Consider the following 17,510-nt stretch of genomic DNA (forward strand, 5'->3'; position numbering starts at 1 on the left):
AAATTCTTTTTATATTCATAAGGATGTGTTTTGAGGTTAGGTTCGGAGAAATATTGATATTTCTTGAAACAAAATGGTTGAAAGCGGTAGTAGATGAATAGTATATGTGAAAAAAGTTGCATAACATGAATTGAACATAATTATTTTCTTTTTTAAAGTTTTTACTTTAGATTTTAAGGTTAGACCTGATTGACGCTTGTGTCACTCGCGTTTTCCGTAACTTTCTACATTCTCAAGTCAACAATTTATCGTTTACCGTGCGTAAACTGGTATTTTGAGGTTACTTACACATGAAAAGTGACATTTCTCGATTTAAATGTTAAAAAGGTTGCCTAACATGTTCTGTACACAATATAATTTGCTTTTTTTTTAAGTTTTAACTTTAGATTTTAAGGTTACATTTGATTTTCTCCTGATTGAAGCTAGTTTAACTTGTTCTCAAAAACTTTCCACATTGCATTCAGCAATTGTGAACTGCACAAGTTGGTGACTTTTCCCAGCAAGTTTCCTTCCGTAACTTCGACATAGTTTACAAGTGTGCCAACTTCCCAACATGCTCATAACGCGCTGCAATAAAGACAAATCACATCCCCCCTCGGCCCTCTTGGCCGACGTCGACCGACGTGGATGTAAACACGGATGTTTGATTTTAATTACCATGCCGCGTCGTCCTTGAGACGTCCCGTAAAGTGTTATTATCCTTTAGAATACATTCGTTGTGCGGTTCAAAGCGGTCGGAAAAGCGGCACGTTTTGAATATTTCACGCTGAAATATGTTCATATATTCGTCGAAACGTTTTTGTTTATTCGCTTCTTTCTCGCCGGCAGGCAGCGTTCCGCTTGCGACTTATCATTACATCTCGTGCTAATCTTAATCTTGCTTATGATTTAGCACCGCGAGCGCCACGGGCCGCGGCTTTATGCAAATCGTTTGTTGTTTGCCATAATTCACCATAAATCATGTATGCGTTTAATGTTTGTATATTATTTCCTTTGCGCGCATAAAATATAAAATTTACAGCGTAAATATATAATGCTGAAATAAGTTAAACTAGTGGGAACAAATAATATCAGCAAGTTTATTTAAAATTTTCTTAAAATGGGTTTAAACGACGCGCAATTTTGGTTATTGTGGTTATGTCAGTTAGGTTATGTAGTAATTATCTTTATTTTTGCATTCTTTAAACATAGGCAACCCAAAATACCTCCAACTAATTCTCAATTGTTATCATCGTATTTTGTGAATAATCAACACATATTTACAAGAAATATCAAACTTTAACATAAAAATATTGATATTTCATTCAACAGAGTAAAGTACATGAACAACTATCACAATAAGATACAAATCACATATAACCTCAAAATTTGAACCTAAAAATAAATTTTTTGTACAAAAAACATGTTAGGCAACTTTTTTCACATATTTTATACACCTATTGCCATTTTCAGTCATTTTATGCTACAAACCGTCAATTTTTCCCTAAACTTAACCTCAAAACACAGATTTATGAAAGTAAAACATTGAAATTTTCAAATATTACAATACTTATACTTAGAAATGCAATTACCACCCCTAAAATTGAAAATGTACCCAATTGTGCAGTTAAACCACCGCAAACTCAAACTCAACATGTTGTACTCGCAGCTGAATGCGAGTTTCGAGCACGAGTTGCAAAATTCCCACCGTGCGTGTGTGGGTGTGAGCGCCCGATGAATTCGAACATTGTTTAGCGAAATGACAACTTTTATCGTACGCCCGCGGGCGCTGAAATTTATGACAATTACATGATTATAAATGGCTAGTTGCAGCCAGCGACATTTAAATCAATGTCTGCGGTTATGAAGCGGAATGCGGGCGGCGTAATAAACTCGCTACTCGTTTGAGGCGGCGTGGGTGGAAAAACCCCGCGCGCACCGCACACGGATGGAAATTTCATAAATTGCGTGCGCTGCCGCCACCGCCGCCGCACACTTCAACCAGTGCGGAAGCGTGCGCTCCGTCCTCGGTTGCGCTATTATTTCATATATTGTCGTTTCAATTGCGTGAAAATCTGACGAATTCGATTTGTAATTTTGAGTACAACTCGCACAATACACGTAGAATAATATTCATACGTGTTTTTAATTGTTTGAGTTTCGGGATTAATTAATTTTAAAACGCAAATCAAATTTTCTATACATGACATATTCGAAGTTTGCGTATTTACTGATTTTGATTAATTTTATTGCAATTGAAAGCTAATTTCACGTTTGTTGTTTTGCAAAACTTCAGAATCTCAGTAATTATTTGCTTGTAAACCACAGTAGTTATTATTTAATTTTATCAGATTATATATTATTAAAAATCTTATTTCATACACTATAAAGTGACAAAATATTAATTTCCTACACATGCGCACTTAGGTGTTATCAATATTTAAAGTTACGGTACCAATTTACAAATAAAAAATTTATACATTATTTTGTATCAAGAATACTAGGACTTATTTCATCCCAATTTTTATTATTTTTTCGTCATTAAAAAGTTCAGTTAATAGACTATTATTTTACAAAATTTGATTATAGTACGCATGCGCACTTAAAAGTTATATTGCTTTGAAAATAAAAATGGAAAATTTTCGTCTTTTTAATATAATTTTGTTAAAGTCTCCATTAATAGTTTAAACACCATAAATTTTATAAATTTTAACGTTTCGTAAAAGTTTAATTAACACACTATAACGATCAAAAATTTTATTATATTCTGTGCAATAAAAGTTGGACTTTTTTACAATAACAAAACATATGATGTTCGAAAACTACTCGTACTCTCCAGCATATACAATAATAAAATATAGATTGTGTTTTATTAAGTTATATGATGCGCAGTTGGCAAAAGGACGTTGAAAAAAATGAATTCCTGAATAGATATTGCATTCTTTACGAGCGCGCATCGACATGGAGACATCCAGCAAGCGGCGTTTCTCGTTATGGGCGCTTATTTACTCGCGTTTCACTTTGCGCCCGCGCTCGGATTCGCCGCCGTTCGCGCGGCAACTATCGTAATAAATCAGCAACTCGCCGCCGCCACAGCCGCAAGTTTGCATGAATTTATTTATTGCGGCGCTCACCATCGCTCCGTATTTATTTCCATTCGTTCGACAAACTTTTTTCCAAGTGTTTCAAAAGTCTATTAAAGAAACTAAAGCGACAAAAACCAACAAAAACTTGCATCAAACATCAACATTCATAAATCTCTATTTCATTTATATCTAAAACAGAAGCCAGTGGTATTTTTATTGCGATACGTTTTAATTTATTGTGCAATTTATGTCATATATCATTATAATACATAATAATAATGATATTTATCAGAACATCCTGTATATTTTTTATCATTTGCAACTATTGTAATGCGAAACGTTTGGGTTTAAGTTTACATTTCCATTGAATGTAATGTGAACGACACGGCAATTTGCGTTTTGCGGAATCCTCAATTTTTTTACAATTTATTTTTGGTTCAATTCAACCCTTTGCAACTGTTAAAGCTCTTTTTAGTTGTTATCCCTCATTTGTCATATACCTATCCCTCATGTGGGCATATGCAAATAGCTATCGTATTTTTAGAAAGCCTTTTTGGCTAAATTTTTGTGTTTTTTGGAAATTGATGTTATTTTTTGCTAATCCTTAATTAGTTTTTGCTGACTTTCCAATGTCAAAAAAAACACCATTAGTGTTTTACAAATGTTTTGAATAAAAACTGACTTTTGAAATAAATTTCTCTCGAAAAAAATTTTTTAATTAGGCAAAGGTAGAAAATATAATTAAAATCGCGGAATTTAATTAACTAAATACTAATAAACTATTCCGTGTGACGTTTAATAATTAAATTATTAAATTCCGTACACACGGCGCCTCCACCATTTATTTATTTTTTATTCCTTTTGGACTGAAGTTAAACATTTTTCTTTCCATTTTATGTTAAAAAATACATAATTAATTAAATAATATTAAATGTTTATTATTATAAATTTGAAATCTAAATATATATTTTTTTACATTTTTTTGATTTAATTTTTTGCCAATTTAAGAAAAACGAAAAACGTTTAATGAATTTTTAATATTTCTAGCCCAGCTGTCCGTGCGGAAATTAATCCTAAGCTTGACTAATGACTTTTTGATAATCTATTATGCAAAAGAAAATCTCCGGCAGAAAAAAAGTCGAAATCAATTTGACCGAAACCCTAAAGAATTTAAAGTAAAAGAAAGAAAAAACTAAAGCAACAGAAATGTCATCGTATATTTGGCACACATCCAACTTTACCCTACGAAAAATTTCACGCCGATTAAAAATGTTAATAATTCACATCATTGACAACTATTCATTTCTCTACGTTACGGAAACAAATCAAAAAGATGCTCGCCCAAAACTAGTAACTACTTTTCCTCTAGTAATATTTTAGTTTGGCTTTTAAAACAGTGAACGATGCGATAAAAATGTTTGAGTCGAGTTCATTTTTGTTTCGTTTTCGTTCGCAAAGTTAAACCGTACGTTTCTTTACTTTGCAATATTGCATCGCACGCTAACTTGTAGCAATTTCTTAGCTCCATCGGCGATTGCAGAGAGCAGTTCAATAAAAATATGTCCGTAAATAAAACTTGCTTTTGCTTTTGCGTGTCGCTGTGTGCGCGGAGATAAAGCGGCAGTCGAAACTTTCGGATTCCGGTTAAATAATGCATTTGTCATCCGCGGATGTCGGACTGTTGCAGTTTTACGTGCAGGGTTGCCAAGTCACATCGATTACAAGGGAAAAAATGTTGAATAAATGTTTTCAACCCATAGTGAACACAATATTTTAATTATTTATTTGTTTAGTTGTCATTTAGGCTTAACAATGCTTAAATTACCCAAAAATAAAATTAAAAAATCAATTTTATTACTTTTTGTGGTTAGGTTAAGTTTTTGGTTGTTATATTATGTTTTTTACATCACATTTCAGTAAAACAAAAGTATATAACCTACAAAACTTCAAATAACCTCAAAATTTGAATGTTTCTACTTTTTTATGAATATTTTTGACTTAGTACTCGTAAATAACGAAGAAAAAACATTAATTTTAAGTTTAAAAAACCAAATTATTTCTGATTTTGATTTGTAGAAAAGAAATATGATAAATCTCACTCCTAATGGTGTGAAAAATGTATTGTCCTTTTATCTGCACTGACTTTATTCTTTATTCTTGCCTCTCTGCGTAGGGTGTTTCTTACGATCGACCCTTAAATGTAAGGTGAATGTCTGTGTGTGAAAAGGGGTTGAAAAGTAAAAAGCCGTCCAATATCTTCGAAACTAACGCACGTTGGTTTTATACCGCGCGTTTTCTTCAAGTATAGAATGCGGGTCCTAAATTCTCTGGCGGCGGCGGCGGTGGCGGCAGCGTGTATCGTGAATTATGTTTTAGGCCTTCAGAAACACGCGGCGCCCGCAAGTTTCTTTAAGATTTTCGTTATTTATGCGCAATATAAACTTGATTATACAGGACCAACCCTTAAAACTTAAACCTTTCAACCCTCTTTCTTTTCTTCAATTTATCAATAATAAAAAATCGCATAAAAAATCCAGAAAATATTGTGTATATTGTAAAGGGATGAAAACACGGTAAACGTATAGATTGTAATAATATCGTTTGTAGTAGCTTAATTGAAACGGAGGGCTGGGGGTGCAATTAGATTACGACTGCATGACGTATTCCGGACGCGGCCGAGGCTGATTAAACGGCATCAAGAAACATCCTCAACAAACACACAGCAATATCCGCACGCAAACCTACCCTTTCCCAGTTTGTGTGCTTGGTGAAGGGTAGCAGGAGGTTAAGGGTAGTGGGATGGTGTTTAAATTGCGAAATGTGACGATATTTGCGATTTAAATTAACTCAAAATTGCATAACTGTTTGGTTTTGTGTTACTTGCATGTCAACAAGTCATAAATACAAAATGGCATCGCTGTAATATATGCAACACACACCGCATAACCTAAATTTAAGTCGTCATAATTATTTTTGTAATTTTAGGTTATGATGTCTTTAGAAACCCTCAATTTCTATTTGGTAAACCTTTGTAAGCCAAGTTAAAGCCAGTAAAGTGTCTATCTTGCTGGCAGATGTGCGCCGGTCACTTCTGGTCATCGCGAATAACAATCCAATTCGGCGAGCGTCCAATGATCGAATTCTAATTCGTAATTACGCGTCGTAATGCGTGGGCGCCGCGTTAAAATCTCGTTCGGCGTGCGGAGGTCGAAGGCTTTACGATTGCCGGAATGTGAATGGCGGTTTGCTGCGAGTGGACAATGTGTAACTGTAACGCGCTTCGGGTGGCGGCGGTGGCAGTAGCGGCGGGACGCGGGACCATATTGAGTCGTCCTGGTCCGGCTGTGGATGCACAATGTAATGAACAATGCGACCGCACTCACCACAGCCGCCGAACTGCCGGACCGCCCGTCTGCAATTATACAGATCGATTCCGCATCGCACCGGACGTTTGGGCCGGATGTATCGAAAACGCAGCTGCGGCGGCAGCGGAACGGTTTTAATATGGTGTGATATTATTTCGTTTAACGATATTTTGCTTGTATAATCACACAAAACTTTGTAATAGCTGAAATACAAACGGAAAACTTTTGTTTTGTTCAAAAACGACGTAAAAATATGATTCTAACCTATAAAACTTAATATAACCTTATAAATAAACATAAACATGTGTATATCTAGTAAATTTTTAAGGTTACTTTTAGTTTTTTTAGGTTATATTCATGTTTTTACTTAATAACATAATAAAACTATTTGAAAATAAAAGTTTTCTTCATCTGTTGTCAATTTCAAGTCTTTAATTTGTCTTATTGACTAAAAAAACTAGTAATCGATCTATATTTGTAGAATTTTGAAGGTTATTCTAAGATTTCTAGGTTATATCACTGTTTTTCCATTCAAATTTCAAAAAAATAAAAGATTTCCTCCTGCTTGTTTATAATTCATTATTTTTCATGTTTCCAGGTGGAGATGCAGCAGCACATGCAGTGAAACGTTTCACTGGTCTATACACCGGTCCATATTTTGATCCAACCACCACAACAAACATCACCACCCAACTGGGCACACACGCTTACCTCCCTTGCAAGGTAAAACAGCTGGGCAACAAATCCGTGTCGTGGATCCGGCGCCGAGACGCGCACATCCTCACCGTCGACCGGTACACGTTCATCGCCGACGACCGCTTTCAGGCTTTCCTCGTCGATTCCACCGACACGTGGACACTACAAGTGAAATACGTACAGGCACGTGACGCTGGCCAGTACGAGTGCCAAGTGAGCACAGAACCCAAGATGAGTCATTTTATTACGCTCAATGTTGTCGGTAAGCAAAACTAACCTTAAAATAAACATATTTCGCCATTTTACTTGGGTAACCATCGTCATTTTGTGATTTACAGTGCCGAAGATTGAAATCATCGGCGAGGCGGAAGTCTACTTCAAAACCGGAAGCAAAGTGAATCTCAAATGTGTCATCACACAATCACTAGAGGAACCAGCTTATATCTTTTGGTATCACGATGGTGAACGGGTTTTGGAATATGACAGACGAGCGATTGATATTAGTATGGAACGCGTTGGTGCTGACACGACCGTCAGTACACTTTCGGTGTTTTATGCTAAACCGGAAAACTCGGGGAATTATACATGTAGCCCATCGAATTTGGACTCGGCGAGTGTTTTACTACACGTGCTAAACGGTAACAGATCTAACCTCAAATATTTCAACCTCTAAAACAATAAATTTTGTATTTTTTGTTTATTTAGGTGAACATCCAGCAGCAATGCAACGCGGAAAAACTCCGCATCACCAATTCCGGGCTGGTCCCATCTGTCAATGGGTCTCGGCTTGGCGGCGTGCACACCCCCGCGGTTCGCATTCGCCGTCGCGCTCACCCTCGCCGCCATCGCCCAATTGTTAATCATTTAATTAATTCTAACGCAGTGCGAGCGTTGCAAACGTTGAAGATTTCACTTTGGTTTGTTATTGATTAGATTTTATACAAAATGGATGTGTTGCTGGAGCGGAGGAGAGCCAAACAACGTTGCAGATTGCGAAAACTACATATTCAAGGACAACCAATATTGAATATAAGCAAAACTTGACAAAAAATGACGAAAATAAATTCACAACTTACATTTTAAACGTGTAATACTGTAATTAAATGAATATGAATAACTAAGCATTATTCGCAAAGTCCTTTTAATACATATATTGTATACCTAATTGTAATTAACGATTTCTATGTGCTGTGGGGATGAATGCAGAAAGCAACACTTGGAAGCGCAATGTGTCTATCCATTGGAGATTATAATTATTCGATAAAAAATAATCATTTTCATGTACATACGTTATGACTACGAATTGTTTTCACTAAAAATATGAATGAAATAACAGCGGGCGACGTGAATAATAAAACATAACCTAACTTAAGCCTAAAACTAAATAAAGGTGTGATTTATTAGTTAAATTCTGTCAGATGAGAATGCGATGAATGTAATATGAATAATATCATTCAGTTTGATTTAAAAAACCGAGAAAATTACACACAAACACAGAGAAAAATGAAGAAAATTGTAACTGGTTAAGAAATGTAAACGTAATTACTTCGTAAGCAGCAGACACACAGTATAAACCACATTAATCATTACATTTACCCACTAAAGATAAATGAAAGAAGTGTATAAAGTATTTTTACTGTCGATGCAGACGTTCGAAACACTCAATGTGCAATACATGATTTTGAAACATGTCAATATATTAATTCAGCCACAAATGGACGCTAAATATTGAATAAATAAATCATTCCTTTGTATTATACTATAAGATGGGTGAGCGTGTAAAAAATTAACGACTAAACAAAAGCTTTGGATGCGATTGGTGGAGAGATAAGAACGATATTTCGAAAAGGACTTTGATGTTCTTGTTCTTTGATCATTTAATTGATCTCACTTGAATGTAAGAGAATGGAATCATGATGTGAGAGGTATGGCGATGGATTGGAGAATAAATATGTACGTGAGCTGTTACTCAAAATACTATTTAAAAATATTAATGAAGATGGCGGGAGGGGAAAAAACCAAAGGTGAAATTATTAGCCACATAGGGTTATGTTTTGATTTTTAAACAATTTCATTGATGTACTTTAGGTAAGAAAACAGAATGTAACCCAATACTTTATGTTAAATAAATCGTTAATAAAAACTACCCAGATAATTGCTAATTGGATTGCGAATTATTTGAGATTTATGAATGTATTTCAGATGGTTTGTGTCAAAAAAGTAAGTATTTAAAGAAATTGTTGTTATTTTTGTAATTTTTTTAATATTGAAAAAAATAATTAATTAATTTATATTCAATATTGTTTGCTTTAATATGTTGCAAATTGTTATTATGTATTTTTGTTCACTTTGAAATTCGTTTACTCCTATTTCTTTACGATTTATCTATATGAGCGTCAGATAAATAGTCGGGTGTAAACCCGCGTGTAGTAGAGATTGGAGAGTGAAGGTGAAGTGGTAATATTGCTGCAACAATGTCATTTCAACAGTTGAGTATTTTTAGTTAAAAACTGCATCCTAGCGCAATCTATGAGGAATTTAGAATATCACTCACACCAATTGTTTGGCTGTAGTTGTGGGTGTGCATGAATCGCATGGAATACGGATATGTGCACGTGAATACATGTTTGACGTATAACAATACGAGTAAATGAATAGATGTAGTTTTTGTATTAAATTCGTATAGGATATATTTAGCCCTCTTATGGCTTTGAAACTGGTGCAACATGTCATTCTACTCGTATCTATTTTCGCCTTTGCTTATCCTCATCTCCCACAAAAATATTTCTTTCTCAGTAATTAACTCAAGAGATTTACAAAATGCGTAACTAACTTCTTAAGTCGTAAATATTATAACGAAATCAACATTATACTTATAAATTGATTAAAATATTGCATTTTAAAGAGTAATTAAGCCCACTACAATTTGTGTGTTTTAAATTGTTTTAAAATACTAGTGTTATTATATACCTATTTATATTTACTTTTCATTCTGTTCACGAGTATGTTAGTATTTATATTTACTAGTATTTACTAGTAATAACACAAGCGATAGAGAAATATAATCTGCATTAAAACAGGCGTGTACTCTCGATTGCAAAGTCAAGGTAATCATGCATCGTTGTAGCAACAATATCGCATTAACACCCGAGTATATATAGTGAAAAACTGCATCTGTATGCCAGCTAAGAATAGTTTCAAACTGCAAATAATAAAGCTCGGTCGCATTTTGCATGTTGAAGTAACTGAATTATGCGTATGTGTTGTTACATGCACCTTGAAGTTAAATACACACTTGTGTAGATGTGCAAAATGTCTCATTTGCACTAATAATACTCTTTCAGTACAATTTTAAATATGTATTAATTTTCGATAACACAAGGTGCCGCCACATTGTCTGAATTTGTTTCAACGTAAGAGATGCAAATTTGGAATTTTAACAATAATAAAGACTTGATTAAAAGGCTAGAAGTCTTCCATAAAATTATTCTAAGCATTATAAACAAGAAAAAGCAAAAATGTTTTGCTACTCGAGTTTTATTCAATAAACTTGACCTGTTCAACAGATCAGTTTCTGCCACAGATCTAAACGCTTCACATTATGTCAAAATAGTAAAATATCACTAAATCTCAATTGATTATACAAGTCAAACATCATTTATAGAGCACAACCAGTCTTAATTATTAGTAATCTCAGTTTAAAAATTAGTTAATGTCCATTTCTTGATTCTCTTGATCTTCATCATCCACCTGATTGTCTTGTTCTTGCTTAATATGATGATACAACTTCAAAGAAGCCTTAAACATGATAGTATATATCAAATTATAATTTCAATGCATCTGACATCAGATTATAACACTTACATAAGCATCCAAAGCTGCATAAACTTGCTGTGCTTCTGAAAGTGGAGCAACATGCCATTTACTCATTCGAACTGCTTTGTCTTTGCTTATTCTCATCTCAAACTTAAATAAACCACAAATTATCACTCTGTCAGTACTTTACTCCAAAGTTAACTTACAAAATGCAAAACTAACTTCTCAAGACTCCATCTCTGAGTAAAACCAGCCACAGTATTAGCCATAACACCCAAATCAATGCAATTATCTACTGCTTTGTCAACATCAAAACCTGGGAAATCTCTATGCAGTTTTCTCACATCACTAAAAACATTTTATTTACATTTAAATGTACCAAGATTGGTGTATATTATGTTATACTCATACTTTTTAACACAAATACCAGTCAAACGCACTTTATCATGACATAATAACTCTGTCAAAGCTTTGGGAAGTTTATTTGAACTGCTAACTTGCAGCACATAACAAATATCTAAATTTGGACTGATTTGGACCACTGAGGCTTTGCCTGAACCAGTTTGAAAGCTAAATGGCCATTCAATATCAAAACCAAGGATGAATAAGTCTTCTGTCTTGTTTGCTTTATCACTGTTGCAAAAAATTATGTTTAAACAAGTAGAGGTAAAATTTAAAGAGAAACTTACAGTAATTTCGCACAATTTTCAGCAATAGAAGTAAAATCAGTGCTGTAGACTATTTTACCTGGATATTTAATGAAAGGAGCCGTATCTACAAGGGCCTTTTTCCGTTGTACTTCTTGCTATAAAATAATTATACATCATATGAACAGTAAACAACAATTTGCGCGCGTTTACTAACCTTTGCAATAACATCTTCGTTTCTTTCAGTTAAAGGCACTTGGGAGCGTGTTCGCATCCTAGTCATGCTCATTTTATACGTAGAAATAAATAAGAGAAAGACTACTTAAAGAAGAACAAATAGTTTGGTTTAAATTAAGTTAAAATAAGCTAAATATCAGTGAAAGTGAAAGAATATTATAACCGTCACAACGGTCGAGATGAATGATTTGAGCGCGCAAATACTGCGCATGCGCCTTATACAATTTTCAAATTTATCCTATGCAACCCAAGTTGTAGCATCTTTATTGTTGATTAATCATTTCGGTTTTCATCAAACTGAGTTGATCAAGAAAAACAAAGTCTCATTCATTATGACCAAATATGACAAATGTCAGTGAAAAAATACTTGAACCGTTCTAACGGTTAAGGAATGATATTGAGCGCTCACATATTGCGCAGGCGCCTACAACATTTTGTACCAGTTTTAAATCAATTTCGTTTTCAACAAACACGACGCCGTGTAGCATCTTTTCCGCATTATTTCGGTAAGAATAATAAATTTTATTTAAATCTCGATTAACAATACATATTCGCTATAAACTAAGCATTACAGTTTTACTGACAAGTATATCGATACAAAAGTAGAGTAAATTCAATAGTCATGTATATTTAAGGCATTAATTAATCTGAACCGTGGTGTTCATTTGTTGTAAAAGCACGCGAATCACTCAATTCAGTGCATAAGTTCAGTCAGAATCAGGCATTTGTCATTTGTTTCGTTCGAAGTTACATTTACGCATTTCACGTTGTGAATAATGATGGTGAGATTGAGTGCTTGCGCAAATTCAGCACTTGTAGCATTTCTGGTTCTTCTCGTCGTCTTTTTTATTATTTGTTAATGTGAATTGCTCTCTGTCTCTTTGGTTATGATTGGCATTTATTACATCATTGGTTAAGATCTGAAACAATCCACAATCGAAGTCAGTTGAAACATGAATAATATTGAACCTACTTCATTAATTAATGATCTTGTTGCTTCCTCCACGTTGACATTTTCTTTGGCTGAGGTTTCAAACCAAGCAGAGAAGCCTTTCTCCTTGCAGAATTCGTTCATTTTGTTGGGATTATTAACAATTCCTTCCTTTTGTTGATCACACTACAATAATTAATATGAAATAAGGTACAGAATGGTAATTTTGGTAAATATTTACCTTGTTTCCTAATAAAACACATGGAATTGATGATCCATCAGGGAGTTGCACTTTGGAGTCCAAGTCCGCCTTCCAATTTGACACAGACTCAAATGTGTTGGATCTAGTTACATCAAAAACAATAAAGGCACCCACTGCTTCTTTGTAGTACACTCTTGTCATGTTTCCATATCGTTCTTGTCCTTAAAACACAAAATAAAACAGTTTTTGAAGTGGTATTTTGAATTAACCTGCAGCAACATAACTAAGTAGTGTATAATGGGTTGCATACATATTTTGGTTATTTTATTACTAAAGCGTTGCAATTTTATAAATTTTGTTTTTTTGATAGGAAATAATCATGTTTTACCTGCAATATCCCACAACTGTAACCTAATCACAGTGTTGGCATCCCAATGTAACACCTTCAGCGCAAAATCCACGCCGATTGTAGCCCGATAATGCTGCGAGAAAAAATCGTGGACATATCTCTTGATAATGGAGGTCTTTCCGGCCCCTAGGTCACCAATAACGAGGATTTTATACAAGTGGTCTTTCGTTGGCTTGGAAGCACTAAGATTATTGGACTGCAACAGAAAAAATACAAACATAATCATAATCAGATTATTTAACTTTATAAGTTTAAAGTAAACGCAAGTAAGTAATATTAAGTTGACACTAAGACCTCCGCTATCTCAAAGTGACAATAATTTATCATCACTTTTTGAGCTCAATAAACATTACACATGAACTCGAGTCATGCGTGCGTGCAATGCGTGTAGTAGACACGATTGATTTATGAAATACATGAAATACAAAACGCACTGCAATCTGAACTGCAGTTGAATGTTACATGGTAAAATACAGCATGCAAACAATACCTAAGGCAATATTTGTTTAACAAGTAGCTTAAGTTACAAAAACAATAACACGAATATTAAATTTCAGACTCAGCGCACTAAAATAGACGAAACTTATTTTTATGACGCCTAAAGTTATGCAACTTATTCTACACTTATACAAATTTAATATTTTTACCACTCTTGTATCAACAATCAATTCTCCAAACGCAGGCATCGCTTGAATATCCTCTAAAGATCTGATTCTTTCCTTTAAGACTTCTTTTTTGATTTTTTCAACCTCCACACTTTTATTTTTATTAATCTTCTTTTTATCTTCCTGTTTTTCTTCTGTATAATTTTGCACTTGTACAATCTCGACGTTTACTTGACTCCTGCTCAATTTAGCGTCTTCTGTATTCGTGGCTTCCTCTGAATCTAGCGTCAAATTTTCGGCCGACTTCCAATTGTCAGTGAGATTTGTATCGGAGGCGGTCCCGTCCGGCGACTGCCTCCTCACGTTATCAATGGTATCCTCCTCGGGTAAAGAGGAAGCTTTCTCTTCACTCTCCACAGACGAAGAAATACTCGGTGTGGAAACTCCACTCTTTTGGTTTTGCGAACCTTTCAATTTTAATTTCTTAATAAAAGAAGAACCACTACTCGTCGATTTTTTAAGTTTTGATTTTTTAATGTTTTGCGTATCGTCTTCTTTCATTTTGAGACGCAAATGTAATGGAACAACGTGCGACGCGTAAAGAATTACGAGACATAATGAGAAACTCACCTGAGTTATAGTATTACCTGTGTGAGTTTCATACAAACCTCCCCACTACGCAAAATTAAAGGATTAAATTACGCAAAGATCAAATTAAGAGCAAAATATGTTAAGTAATTAAAAATTAATCAATTAAAGCACTAAAAATGTTAATTCATTATAAATATTATTAAACTTTTAACTTTTCTAATGTTTATTTTGTGTTTTGTTGATATTATGGTGAAAATCAGCGTTGAAAAGCCACAAAAGTGTAATTATAGGGAAACCGATATTCGTTGCACCTGAATACACTTCCGTCTAGCACTAGTATCGTTTCCTCAGTGTCTGTCGCTAAGTAAAGCCACAAAAGTGTATGAAATCAATAATTTGTCTATTGAGAATTGGCATATCAGCGTATCAGCGTATCTACATCAAGTACTAATATAAAAAAGTCACTGCGTTGGTTATTTTATCGCTATGATAACAGAATCACGTATTTACCGTTAATATAATTAATATTAGTACATAAGTATTTAGTTGGTAGCCTACTGGGATATTTTATATAGGCAACCAACAGGGCAATAACCTATAACACTAGATCATTTATATTTTAGACATTTTCGTAGCTTTTAACTTATTTTACTGTAACTTTATGTGAGTTAAGATTTTTTAGCATAGTTGGTAGTCTATTGGAATATTTTACATAGGCAACCAACAACACACAAACCCGAAATGCAAAATAAATTATATTTTATATGTTTTTGTTCTTTTTTTAAAGTATTTAAGAATTTTACAATAAATTAATGACAGTAGTCTACTGAAATATTCCTTATAGGCAACCAATAATACAATAACCTTTAAAATTCCTTAATTTACTATTTTATGTGCTTTTAAACTAATTAAAAATGGAATTTTGATGCTTTTGACTTCTATAACTTACATTACTGTGATTTACCGATTGACAACTCCGTCGAACACATGTTTTGTGTTCAAGATGGCCGCCACACTTTGCGCAGTTATTATTAACTGTATCTGACGGTTGCGACTCGTCATCGTCGTCATCATCGGTTATATTCTGTGATTGCAGATATCTCTGTCGTCTTCGCGTGCGTTCGCCACGTGACCGCCGACTTAAATTTCTTTTCACACCGCCATTTGAATTCCCCGACGAACCGGAACTTTTGGTTGTTACATTATTCATCAAAATTTCTTCTACCATTTTGTTTTCGATCAATTTCCACAACAATTTCACACTAAATTTAATCTTTGTTTAGTTTTCTGAGTACACTCTCACTGGTATAATATTTATGTGCTGTTTTTGCGTTGCTTTTACATCAACTGCGAATCGATTCGATGCTGAACTGATCCTTGAATAAAGTGAATACTCGAGCAGCGTTAATGTGCTTGTTTGTTATGTTGGCTTGCGGGATGGTAGAAATAACAATTCTCGTTACTGTCGAACTGTCGTTAATGTCAATCGGTACTCTTTTACTCTCTTATCGTATATCGTCTGTTGACGATTACGACGCAGCATACAATTCTAATCGATAAGTTTCGATCGGCAAACAAGCCGCAGGCACATTCGTCATCAACAAAATTTTATAAAAATACGCATTAAATGATGCAATTTGTCAAAAATCACGAGGATATTAGATTTATACGTTTTATTTTTGCATATTTCGAGATACTGATTGAGTTCAGTGACCTTTTATCAACCGCAGACGCCCCAAAAATTAATGAAGCATCAAATATGTTAATTTATTATTAGAACAACTGGTATCGCAAAGATTCACATCTTAAACTGGTAAAAAACAAGATTTATTGCGTATTTTTAGCGAAATCTGAGTGCAATCTCAAAGTATGCAACCCAATGTACACATAAGCGTCAAGTATATGTTTATATTGACCTAACCTCATTTTTATGACCTTATTAAGAAAAATTGATAGCAATAATAAATTTTGACACACATTTTAAACTGTAATCACATAACTAATAATAAACAAACAAAGTATTCAGTTATCTCGGTTGATAAAATGGTTTTTCATTAATTTTCTTCCAAATTTACGACTTACTGATAAAAATCTCAATAATTATCATAAATATCACTGTAGATTTAGATAGTAATGTTGTGATAATGATTCATACATTAATATTGTGCTCTGTTTGAGTTTCAACAATTATCACCACGTACGTTGTATCTCAGTGATTTGATTTATCTTAAAATAACTTTTCCGTTAATAAATTTATTGATTTCTTCAATTTTTTCCACTGATGGAAACTTAGCGTCGGAATATTATCAACCATTACGTAGTTAACAATGTTTACAAGCAATAAATGTTTATATTGTGCGACTTATCAATCAATAAATATTTTATTTCGCTTTTATTTGCAGTGGTGGCGTGCAATGAGTCGAGAACAGCATAAAAGTAAATACAACTTGTATAATACATAAATATACAAACAAATATTACAATTATTATTAGAAAATTTAATTTTAAACTTACCATTTTAATAATTGTTGATAAAACACGCACAATTTGAATAAAAACAAGTTTTGTACACTTAAAAAACTGCACTCTGACTAGAACGACGCGTGTTGGCTGCACGTCACCGTAAAACCATTTTTATGTACTTGAAGTACTTAATTTGTTGACAATAAAAATGTCCAAATGTCAGAAATTCACTTATCAAAACTATATGTTAATGTTAATATCACGAATGTCACCAACTACAATGTTGTAGATGTGTTGTTTTAAGTAATGTGAATATTTAACGACTAGATTTTTCGTGGCTGTGATCGCGAATCAAATTAACGCATGTGTGGGACGACGGTATGCGGCGCACGGTGTGTGCTCGCAGTCTCGCGGCCTCTCGGTGTTATTTAGTTATTTTCCGACGATGGTCGGCGATGGCGTGCGCCGACGAGCCGCTGATAA

General features: G+C 34.0%; 3 protein-coding genes across 5 annotated transcripts in view; 1 reads left to right on the plus strand and 2 right to left on the minus strand.

Annotated features, from left to right (window-relative positions):
- Positions 1 to 9,288, plus strand: part of LOC135797100 (hemicentin-2-like) — a 141,346-nt gene extending 132,058 nt beyond the window's left edge. Inside the window, 4 exon segments of the mRNA XM_065309296.1 lie at positions 7,029 to 7,388; positions 7,465 to 7,764; positions 7,832 to 7,858; positions 7,861 to 9,288. Coding sequence (XP_065165368.1) covers positions 7,029 to 7,388; positions 7,465 to 7,764; positions 7,832 to 7,858; positions 7,861 to 7,994 — 821 coding nt within the window. The 3' untranslated portion in view covers positions 7,995 to 9,288.
- A 1,357-nt stretch (positions 9,289 to 10,645) lies between these two features.
- On the minus strand, positions 10,646 to 12,005 carry WRNexo (WRN exonuclease). Its single transcript, XM_065309422.1, has 6 exons — positions 11,807 to 12,005; positions 11,632 to 11,747; positions 11,354 to 11,575; positions 11,149 to 11,290; positions 10,991 to 11,092; positions 10,646 to 10,924 (listed from the first exon to the last, which is right to left on the minus strand). The coding sequence occupies exons 1-6, from the start codon at positions 11,876 to 11,878 to the stop codon at positions 10,832 to 10,834; spliced, it is 747 nt and encodes a 248-aa protein (XP_065165494.1). The 5' UTR covers positions 11,879 to 12,005; the 3' UTR covers positions 10,646 to 10,831.
- Positions 12,006 to 12,324: 319 nt separating this feature from the next.
- Rab32 (RAS oncogene family member Rab32) lies at positions 12,325 to 17,415 on the minus strand. 3 transcript variants are annotated; one of them, XM_065309421.1, is made up of 5 exons: positions 17,079 to 17,415; positions 13,348 to 13,564; positions 12,999 to 13,180; positions 12,800 to 12,943; positions 12,325 to 12,746 (listed from the first exon to the last, which is right to left on the minus strand). In XM_065309421.1, the coding sequence occupies exons 1-5, from the start codon at positions 17,079 to 17,081 to the stop codon at positions 12,633 to 12,635; spliced, it is 660 nt and encodes a 219-aa protein (XP_065165493.1). In that variant the 5' UTR covers positions 17,082 to 17,415; the 3' UTR covers positions 12,325 to 12,632. The 3 variants fall into 3 exon arrangements, with proteins under 3 accessions (XP_065165493.1, XP_065165492.1, XP_065165491.1); XM_065309420.1 differs by lacking the exon at positions 17,079 to 17,415 and adding an exon at positions 15,514 to 16,020; XM_065309419.1 differs by lacking the exon at positions 17,079 to 17,415 and adding an exon at positions 14,016 to 14,597.
- Positions 17,416 to 17,510: the final 95 nt, after the last annotated feature.

The sequence above is a fragment of the Atheta coriaria genome, unplaced genomic scaffold (genome assembly GCF_025399875.1).
Source record: "Atheta coriaria isolate IRGN ID8LTWV9N9 unplaced genomic scaffold, Caltech_Dcor_3.1 hic_scaffold_8_pilon, whole genome shotgun sequence".
Classification (NCBI taxonomy): domain Eukaryota; kingdom Metazoa; phylum Arthropoda; class Insecta; order Coleoptera; family Staphylinidae; genus Dalotia; species Dalotia coriaria.

What these genes read in the sequence shown, in the direction of transcription:
- WRNexo (XM_065309422.1), bottom strand. Translation starts at nt 11,878, where the DNA reads ATGAGCATGACTAGGATGCGAACACGCTCCCAAGTGCCTTTAACTGAA. An exon ending in ACGAAGATGTTATTGCAAAG is followed by an intron (nt 11,748 to 11,806) that starts GTTAGTAAACGC and finishes ATTATTTTATAG; the next exon opens with CAAGAAGTACAACGGAAAAA. An exon ending in ACTGGTATTTGTGTTAAAAA is followed by an intron (nt 11,291 to 11,353) that starts GTATGAGTATAA and finishes AAATGTTTTTAG; the next exon opens with TGATGTGAGAAAACTGCATA.
- Rab32 (XM_065309419.1), bottom strand. Translation starts at nt 14,534, where the DNA reads ATGAAAGAAGACGATACGCAAAACATTAAAAAATCAAAACTTAAAAAA. An exon ending in ACAGTTGTGGGATATTGCAG is followed by an intron (nt 13,181 to 13,347) that starts GTAAAACATGAT and finishes TTGTGTTTTAAG; the next exon opens with GACAAGAACGATATGGAAAC. An exon ending in CAAGATCATTAATTAATGAA is followed by an intron (nt 12,747 to 12,799) that starts GTAGGTTCAATA and finishes GGATTGTTTCAG; the next exon opens with ATCTTAACCAATGATGTAAT.